The sequence below is a fragment of the Trachurus japonicus genome, chromosome 8 (assembly GCF_045865225.1).
Source record: "Trachurus japonicus isolate A0001 chromosome 8, Traja_1.0".
Lineage (NCBI taxonomy): Eukaryota > Metazoa > Chordata > Actinopteri > Carangiformes > Carangidae > Trachurus > Trachurus japonicus.
The window spans coordinates 23,697,505-23,707,668 of NC_140914.1; the positions used below are offsets into that span (position 1 = coordinate 23,697,505).

The following is a 10,164-nucleotide window of genomic DNA, read 5'->3' on the forward strand; positions in this document are numbered from 1 at the left end:
GCGCGCCCGACTTAAAGCAGCGCGTTGTCCAGTGTTGATGTGTCGCAGATTTTAAAAAGTGAGGCAGCAGGCAACGGCAGGAGTTTGGTGAGAGGCTCAGCGCTCAAAACAAAACGGGCTACTCTCAGCGGGAGCGAGCGGCGGCACTGACACTAGTTTTTACGGGGTTTTCCAGAGCTCCTCTCCGGCTGTTTCTACTTCTTTTACAGTCTGACAGAAAACAGCGCGCAGTCACAGTTTGAGACGCGTTTGGAGCGTGTGGAGCAGCGCGCGGCGATGGAGCTGTCATCGATAGGAGACCAAGTGTTTGCAGTTGAGTCAATAACAAAGAAGAGAGTGAGGAAGGTAAGAGGAGTGACCGGTCACACACTTAACACAACTTACATAACTTATTTTATCCCTTAAAGCAGCGGTGCGTTCAAGTGCACCATTCTCCAGTTCTCAGGCAAAACAAAAAACTAGGCTACGCAGTTTTCCCCCTGTAGTTTAAGCAAAAGAAGCGCGAGCCCTCATCTTTTCTTACTCTTTTAGGCTAATTAAGTGCGTCAACGTGTGCTAACTGTGTTTTCTCAGCCCCGAGTCGCATCCTGTAGTCTTCCTGTGCAGCGGCGGAGGTGCTGCAGCATGACCGTGTTTTGGAGGAGCCTACGCAGCTGTAGTAAAATGTGACAGGGGGTGTGTGTGTGTGTGTGTGGACCGACGCTGTGCGGGGCTGGGAGCTGCGCAGTTGATTTAGCTTACGCCAGGCAGCGCGCGAGCCGAGCCGAGCGGAGCGGAGCGGCTGCTGTTGTGAAACTGCTGCGTAATGTCACTGTAACTGCTGCGTGATGGTGACCCATTGATTTTCTCACCAGTATTGTAACCGAAACCCAACGTGCAGTTTTTTTTTTTTTGTTTTTGTTTTTTTTTAACACAGCATGTGCGTGCAAAGTGTAAGCAGAATAAAAGACAAAGTGTGCAGCTGCCTCTCATAGGGACATCCTGATCCTGCTGTAAAGTTTTGAATAATGTAATATAGTAGAAGTGTGCGGAATTATAACTGTGTTCCTCCGCGCACGCACTATGCGTATCGGAGGTGTGGAGGCAGTTGGTGATTGTTTCACTGCGAGGTGAGACTTGGACGTTGCGCAACACCACGTTGTTTACATGTTCCCGTGGCCCCACCTATCCTCTCTCCTCCGGTGTGATGTTCTAGAAAGAGCGCGTGCATTGTGAAGACCGGCTCGTGGAGCCCATGTGCGGTCACGTCACCGCGATGCGAGCGAGAGCTGCTGTTTGGAGGCCACCCAGCCCCGCTGTCATTGACGTCATCTCGGAGAAAAACACCGATTGAAAGACAGAAAAACGTCCATGACCCTCCCTCTCTCCCTCTCTCGCTCTCTCGCTCCACACGTTAAAGTGACAGTCGTCCCTTTTCCACAGCAGCTCGTTTCTGCAGCACTGTGTGTGGATGTGGCCCCACTGTGTGCTGCATCTCCTCTGACCCCCCCTCCCCTCTCTGTGCCTCTCCTCAGGGTAATGTGGAGTATCTCCTGAAATGGCAGGGATGGCCCCCAAAGTGAGTAAGCCTTGAGTCATCATCCAGTGACCTCATCCCCTCAGTGCATGCGCTCCATATCATGTGAGGATGGATGAGAAGGTAGAGTAATTTCAACGTGTTTGTGTTGTGCAGGTACAGCACCTGGGAACCAGAGGACAATATTCTGGACCCACGCCTGGTCTTGGCCTACGAAGAAAAGTGAGTAATAATGGAAAGAAGAAGGGTTAGAAGAAAGTAGCGATACACTAAAATATAGCGATATTTATGATGTGAATTTATCAGTAGTTTACCTGGTGACAGTGGTTTTGTGCAGGGTGTTATAGGAACTGTGAATACAGGTGCAAATGATCTCAGTCTGAATACATAAAAATAGACTGAATTTTGTTTATGCTATGACAGTTTTTCTAAAAATAGACGTTTGGAAAAAGAAAAAAAAAACTTCGCCAATACACAACCCTAAAGGAAAGTTTGTTTTTGTGCTTGTGCAGCATTGTTTTGCTTTTCTTTTTGCTCTCTTGCTCACAGTCTGTCCTCTCCCACCCCTCTGTCTGTGTCTCCCTCTCTCCCAGTCAAGAGAAGGTCAGAGCTCTGGCCTATCGCAGGAAAGGACTCAGACCCAGGAGGCTCGTCCTGCGGGTAGCGACACTTACCTTTCTCTTTTATCTCTTTGTTATATCATTCTCTATTAACACTGACTGCTGCTGAACCTGTTTATTCAGAGGTCTATTAGGGACGCCTCAAACTGTCAAACAGGATATCTTTGAGTCGAGTAATTTAAACAGTTGTCGAATTTAGTGTGATACATTAAAAGACTTCCATCAATTTACTGTCCTACTACTAGGATGTTCGCCCGTGGTCAAAGTCAGTAAATCAAAGGCTTCGACATTTCCCGTACTACAACTTAATGGCCCGATGACATCACTCTGACATCATTAGAGTTTACCGTATGTTATATTATACAACTTCTCACTTCTCGCCACTCTAAGCCTAATTAAATTAAATTACTGTAAGTGGGAACAAAAGTAAAATATGCTAAAGCAAAGTTCAGTTGTTTACATGGTGATGTACTTTCCCTTTCTGGTCCCACTTTGTTACCAAAACTGTCCAAATGTAGCCTCAATAGACCAGAATGCAATGCAACTTAAAGACATGTTGCATTTTTCAGCAGGACACTTGATCCTATTGTGTCACTGTCATTACCTCTGAAGTGGAGCAAGTTTACACTCGAGCACTGGCATTTGGAGAAAAGACCACAGGTGAAGTGAAATCCAGGTAGATGTAACAGGTTGTGGCAAACAGGATGCAGGAGGAAAAAACACAAATCGTAGCAAACAAAATGACTCAGAAGTTGAGGAAATAGGGAAATAAAGGTGTAATCAGGGGTTTATATTCCTTTGACAAGATAAAACTAATAAGGATATTCTTCATTTTGGACAAATGCCATGAAACGACCAAGACCAGCTGACTCAGTTTTTATCAAATATTTATCAAGCAGTATTAAATGGTGCATGTGTAGGAGACAATGTGTATTGGTGCCAAAGAGACAGTGAATGTGGGATTGATTAAATCAAACCACATTTATATCTGTGCTAAGAAACATGTCAGAGTCAGTGTGACAGTGCTAACACTGATGTTTTTAGCCATGCTATAGCTACATTTAGTGTCAACTCACTTAAAACGAATGATTTTCCCATCAGGTCAAGTGGCACCTTACGTATAATAGAGCTACATTAGCATGCTAACATCCTAAACTTAAAACACAGTGACTGTTAGAACTGTAAACAGATGCATGTTAGCACTCACAGCGACTAGGATGACTATTCACTGTCCTTTTAACAACAGTGGAGCTCCTCCTGGTTTGGTTACACAGCCAGTACATTATGATTATAATAATAACTTTATTCTTACAGCACCTGTCATACACAAAGTGCAGCTCTTAAGTGTTTTTGCACTTGAAGCAGAAAACAGTAAACAACAAATATTGTAGGAGAAAAAAAACAGTATACATAAAAATATATTGAAATAAGTTTAGAATTAAAAGAAGAAGATATAATTCAATAAAAACAGGTTTAAGGGATAAAACACAAGCTAAAATGGGTTACCGTAACTAAAAGCCTTTCAGTACAGGTATGTTTCAAGTTGTCCAGAGAGGTTGTGGCCTGTGTAATGTGCAGGTCACTACACAGTTTCAGTGCATACTTCACAAAAGCAGCTTCTCCACTCTGTTTATGGAGGGTTTGGCTTCGGGTAGCTTCAAAATTGCAGCTCTGGAGGATCTCAGGGATATTCATGGTTGGTAAGATCTAAAACAAAATCAGAGGTGTTTGAAGGTGCTGTAGCGTCAAGAGTTTTCTGGGTGATTAAAAGCACTTTAAAATCGATTCTAAAAGAAACTCAGAGTCACTGCAGGTCAGCTAAAACAGGAATGCTACGCTCTTTCTTCTTGGTCTTAGTTAAAAGTGGAGCTGCAGAGTTCCAGTTTCTTAATGCACCTTTTTAGAAGACCAGTATGAAGTGCATTGCAGTTGTCTAACCTGGTAGTGATGAGAGCATGAACTAGCCTCTCGGCATTGTGTTGTGTTAAAAATGGTTGTACTTTGGCAACTTTTTCTCAGGTGGAAGGTGGAAAAAACATGTTTGGATCAATATATTATTGGTTGGGATTTGTAGACACTAACAAAAATACTGAACGTCACAGGACATGCGCTCAAAGGCCACATTTCACATGAATTTCCTTCCTTTTACCTTGTAACTCAGTGATGCTATTAATGTTTCTGGATCATCTGTTAACCTGTCGTCTTTACTCCACCCCAGAACATCTTTGCCATGGACCTCCGCAGCGCCCACAAGGTCGTAGAGAAGGCCCCGCCCCGGCTGCGCCTCTCCCTCACCCGCTCCATGAGCACCGACGTGGACCAGGGCGAGAGGGCCAGCCTTTACCATCGCTCAGTCAGGAGGAGGAGCAAGCAGCGGGTGGCTAAACGAGGGTCTGACGGACCCTCACACAAACCCCTCCGTCCACTGAGGAAGAGGGAGGTGGCCATGGAGGAGGACTGGAGCAGCATCAGTGAAGAAGAGAAGCACGAGTCTGAAAGCAACACAGAGACCGAGAGGCGTGAAGACAGTTTATACGGTGAGTTTGCAACCTGGATATCCAGTCGCTTGGTGCTTGATGACTTTTGACCCGCAAAAAATTAACAGAACTTAATGTTTTCTGTCTTAAAGGTCAGTCAGAGTGCAGCTCCCCACCCTTGCTGGAGCGACAGGACTTAGACATGGAGGTGGAGGAGAAGGTGGAGGCCGAGCTGAGGTGGACAGGCGGACCAGGAGGAGGGACACCGGGAACAAGACAGATCGTAACGTTTGCGTGCAGCCAATCAAAGGACAGTGCCTCGGTGCCTGTGGCCGGACCAGGAAATGCGGTTACTTTGGGCGACAGGTCAGAGGAGTGTGAGGAGTCAGGGCCGCAATGTCCCAGGTTAGAGAGGTTCAACACAACCTCGGTGATAGTGAGCGTTCAGGCGAGCATAGAGATGGTGGAGAGCATAGAGACAGTGGAAGACAGAGAGATGGTGGAGAGCAGAGAGACGGTGGAAGACAGAGAGATGGTGGAGAGCAGAGAGATGGTGGAAGACAGAGAGACGGTGGAGAGCAGAGAGACGGTGGAGAGCAGAGAGACGGTGGAGAGCAGAGAGACGGTGGAGAGCAGAGAGACGGAGAGCAGAGAGACGGTGGAAGAAAGAGAGATGGTCGAAGACAGAGAGACAGTGGAGAGCAGAGAGATGCTGGAGAGCAGAGAGACACTTGAAGAAAGAGAGACGGTCGAAGACAGAGAGACAGTGGAAGGCAGCGAGACGGTGGAGAGCAGAGACACGGTGGAAGGCAGCGAGACGGAGAGCAGAGACACGGTGGAGAGCAGAGACACGGTGGAGAGCAGAGACACGGTGGAAGGCAGCGAGACGGAGAGCAGAGACACGGTGGAGAGCAGAGACACGGTGGAAGGCAGCGAGACGGAGAGCAGAGACACGGTGGAGAGCAGAGACACGGTGAAGGGCAGCGAGACAGTGGAAGGCAGCGAGACGGCCGGTGATGCCACCGCCGCCACCATCATCACCTGTTTCACCACTGAGACAAAGGACACGGAGGTGAGAGGCGACAATCAGAGCCTTACCACGACGGCACCAGACAGTCAGTCCACTCAGACTGATGCACAGCGTCCTGGGAAGGTGATCGTGACAGACGTGACTATCAACTCGCTGACGGTGACTTTTAAAGAAGCCATGGTGGCTGAAGGCTTCTTTAAGGGCTACTGAATGAAGAAAAAAGAACCATAAACAGACTTGCCACTCATTTTCTACATGTAAATACTGTCAGATATTTCCACATGTTTACAAAACGACACTCATGAAGACATCATTGCCTTTTGATTAGACAAGTGAGTGGTGATTTCGTCATTGTGGCTCATTTATCGGCGTGATAGGAAGTCCGAGGTCCCAGAAATGTGCTCAGATCAGCTGCTGCAGGGGCAGGTTTCAGAGGAGGAGGCAGCGCTCTGAAAACGCGACAGTCCGCAGTTCTACTTCCATACAACTACTTTTTCCAGTCGTCCTCAGTGCTTTCCAGCCAGACGTTGGTCTCACACTCAGATCAGTTCTCGGGGCCCGTTTCAGACGCTCCTCCTTTCTTACAAATAATGTTTTTGTAAAGATGTTGCTCTTTTTTTCAGTATTTTGCACAGAGCTAACCGCATGCCCTGTCAGTCTGTGCCACACATACACAAAGCCCTGTCCTGTGTTTTTATTGAAGAGGTTTATTTCTGTCACAAAAGACATAAAACAAAGAGAGAGAATTAATGCCTGCTGCTTAGATGAAGCTCTGCATTTCAAGGAGGATGATGGATGCACAAAAAAGAAGTACACAGTTGTGTTTGCTGTCTGTCTGTCTTTTTACTTTATAAGTATAAAATGCTATCTGGTTCTATTTTTGTATTACCAATTGATAGTCCGCTCTTTTCACTAGCCTTTGTGTGTTTCAAAAGAAGGAGGTATCAGTTTACACTGCCGCTGTCGACGCTGTGTATGGGTAATGTACAAATGGAAGCTAATGTACGTTAGGTCACTGTAGTGAGCTCTTATTTATTGCATGTCACATGTATAAGCTGGACTAACTTATGTCCCTTAATGTGTGTGGATCAGTCTCTTATCTGACACAGATAATCTGTCAAATATCTGTTCTCTCTGAAAATACATTTTTATTTTGACTGCATTTCCAATAAATATGGACTAAAATAAACGACTCCTGGAGCATTTTTAACTACAAGTTAATGATTTATTTTTCTTTTTTTACATTGTTAATCAGACTCAGAAAGTAGCTAATTGTGTCAGTGAAATCTAAAACTTTTCTCTCTTCACCTCAGCTGTTTGAAGTAAGTTTTATTTAGATGCAATCAAACATGCTAAGGAAAAGTTTGTTTGTTTCCATGGAGATGTACTTTGCCTTTCTGGACCCGCTTTGGTATCAAAACTGTCTAGATATAACCTCATTAGACCAGAATGCAATGCAACTCACAGACATGTTGCATTTTTCAGCAAAGGCTTGCAACACCTCAGGACACCTGATCCTATTGTGTCACTATCACTGTCGTTACCTCTGAAGTGGAGCAAGTTCACACACCAGCACTGAAGTTCAGCGGAAAGAACACAGGTGATTTGAAACGCAGCTAGATGTAGATGTAGCAGGTTGTGGCAAACAGGGTGTAAGAGGAAGAAAAAACCCCACAAATCACAGCAAAGATGTATTGATGATGAAATGATGTGTATCAGAAGTTGGTATTTCTCTGGTCTGACTCCACTATCTGTGTCACATTTTTAAAGTGTCCCAGTTGTCTCGTTAAACAGCTGGGCATTGTAGTTTTTATCAAATATTTATCACTCAGGATGTGTGAATTTGTTCCACTGTTAAGAAAAGGGAGAAAATGTTTCAAATGTTTTCAGTCAGACTTCACTGGGAGTAGGTCTCTGCAGGTTTGTGGTGAAATGTGCTTATCTAAACTGCTCAGTGGCTTCACTTTATTGTGGTGTAGATTTATTTCAACCTGCTGCTTCTCTCCATCTGTCTATAATAACCTATTATAACACACACACACACACACACACACACACACACTATGCAACACTGTGGGGATGGTGTTTGTAGTTAAACATTTATCTCATCAGACCAGAGAATCTTTTTCCACACATTGTCAGGGGAACATTGTGTAAATATTGTTCATGCAACAGGTCTGAAATCAGGTCTAGGCCATACTCTTTATATTATTTACACGATGAGTCCCGTTATGAGCCACAACTTGGCAGCAGTGGCAGGAAATAACTTCCTTTTTAAGAGTCAGCAGGAGCATAGTTAAAATTTTTAGTAATGGTACTTAATCATTATGACATTAATGATAATAGTTGTAGGAGGAGGATCATGGGGATAGTAGGTTGTTTGTAGTGACAGATACAGACTGAGAGAGAGAGATGGTGACTATTCTGAATATAGAGGATTGACCAGATTGAAGGCGACCTGCTGCTGGTAGAGAGGGAAACACAGGAACAGTAAAACAATAGAGTGCCTTTTCCTCAAACTTGTTTCTAAGTGGCCACTGCATAAAGAACCGACTGATGAGAGCTGCTGGGAAGGTCAAGTCTTCAGGGGGACGGACGGACTGGAAAGACAAACTGTGAGGGGCACTGAGCTGGAGAAGCTTCCTTGAATAACTTTGCAAGGTACCAAGTACTTTACACTAGAAGAAGCTGATCACAGCAAAGCTACTATAGGGAGAACTGTGGTGTGTTTAACAGGAGATACATAGAAAAAAAATACTTCATTCATACTTTCATTCATTCATCTTCTGTACCGCTTATCCTCCTGGTTGCGGGGGAGCTGGAGTCTGTCTCAGCTGACTTAGACCGGTCGCCAGTCAATCACAGGGCTGATATATACAGACAGACAACCATTCACACTCATATTCACACCTACCGGTAATTTAGAGTTGCCAATGAACCTAACCTGATCCTGCAAATGATCAAATTCACATTTTACATTTGATTCCAAATAGTGACAAAACATAACACAAAAAGCAATGATCAACACCTGCTTTGGCTTCTGCACAGATGTGTGATGTGGTTTGAGCGTTGAAGCCTGAGCTGCCTTCACAGCGTTTAGGATGAAAGAATAGATGGATGGATGGATGGATGGATGGATGGATGGACTATTAGTAAGTTACTGTGAAATGTAGTTAAACTGTTTTTATTGAAACAAATTGTTCACTGCTCCCCAACACTGCCTTTCAGCACCACTGAAGAACCAGGGTTAGTTTCATTCAAATCCTCACTACAGTTTACTGCACAGAATTCCTTGGACTAAATGGTAGCCTATAGCTTTCCATGATCCAAAATCTATATTCAATCTATATTCAGTCACTTCAGTTTTGGCACAGTTGGACCTGAGTCTAAACACACCTCTGTCTTCAAACAGGCTCCTTCTGCCTCACCCGTTTGAAAAGTCCCGATGCTGGGACACCGACAGTGGGGGCCAGCCCACTGATCATCCGTCATGCTGCCATGTTTCACCACTAGAGGGCACATTGTTATGAATTACTGTAAGTGACGCCATCAAGTGCAAGTTAATAGTCTGAATCATAGGCTCAGTATGTGCAGCAGTGGAGGCGGGGGTCGGTTTTAACAAGAAGCATCAATCAGTAATGAGTCTGTATTCAGAAACAAACACATTCCTGTGAATTTTAAACCGTGCCTAACTGGGAAAAGGAAAAATCAACCCAACCGGTGTGAAATCCAAGATTTTATATAGTAAAATAGTTTTTGCAAAAAAGTTCAAGAGGTGAAAATGTGTGTGCATAAAGTGTCAAGTCATCATGAGTCACATCACATGTGAAGACAATGTGACCATACTGATGTACTGTAACCCAGTTGACGTGTGTGTGTTGCTTTGTGGCAGTTGGTGATTTTCCAACAAGAAATGTTAACATCTGGGATCATCAGCATGTTGACTCATCATGATGAGTATCCCATAAACAATGCAGAGAAATATATAAACATCTGCAGGGGTGAGGTGAGGTTAAGAAATATTAACCATGTACAGTGAGAAATACATGCAGGTTATTTTCTACCGTTATTATCACTCTGATATTATGCAGCAATTTCTATAATCCAATAATCATCAAGAATGGATGGTTTAATGGAGATTAACCAGTTAAGGAACTATGAATGTATTCAAGGGCCACATGAATTTAACATAACACCAGAGGTGTGGGATAATGTTAGTGGAGATTCTCCACTAATATATTAATAACGTGTAACATCAAGTTAATGTGTGCCAAGGTTCATATGACTGAACAGATTGATCCTGGTGACCAGTACTTTGCTGTTCATTACTCGTCACTAACTCAGTGTTTTGACCCTGTCGGGATCCCGTAGCAGTAATGAGTCTTACCTACACTGGAGCAGGTTAGTTGTCCAGTCACGTAAACTGGAGTTAACCTGGTAGTTCGCTGGACGACGCATTAATCTCACCGATGCCAGCTCCAGATATACACACTGTACGTCCCTTATTCAGCAAATATCACA

General features: G+C 44.4%; 1 protein-coding gene across 3 annotated transcripts; it reads left to right on the forward strand.

Annotated features, from left to right (window-relative positions):
* Window positions 1-41: 41 nt before the first annotated feature.
* On the forward strand, window positions 42-5,875 carry cbx7a (chromobox homolog 7a). 3 transcript variants are annotated; one of them, XM_085784785.1, is made up of 8 exons: window positions 42-345; window positions 1,515-1,558; window positions 1,673-1,738; window positions 2,110-2,176; window positions 4,355-4,673; window positions 4,766-5,271; window positions 5,377-5,415; window positions 5,551-5,875. In XM_085784785.1, the coding sequence occupies exons 1-8, from the start codon at window positions 277-279 to the stop codon at window positions 5,851-5,853; spliced, it is 1,413 nt and encodes a 470-aa protein (XP_085640911.1). In that variant the 5' UTR covers window positions 42-276; the 3' UTR covers window positions 5,854-5,875. The 3 variants fall into 3 exon arrangements, with proteins under 3 accessions (XP_085640911.1, XP_085640910.1, XP_085640912.1); XM_085784784.1 differs by having other exon boundaries at window positions 4,766-5,415; XM_085784786.1 differs by lacking the exon at window positions 5,377-5,415 and having other exon boundaries at window positions 4,766-5,289.
* Window positions 5,876-10,164: the final 4,289 nt, after the last annotated feature.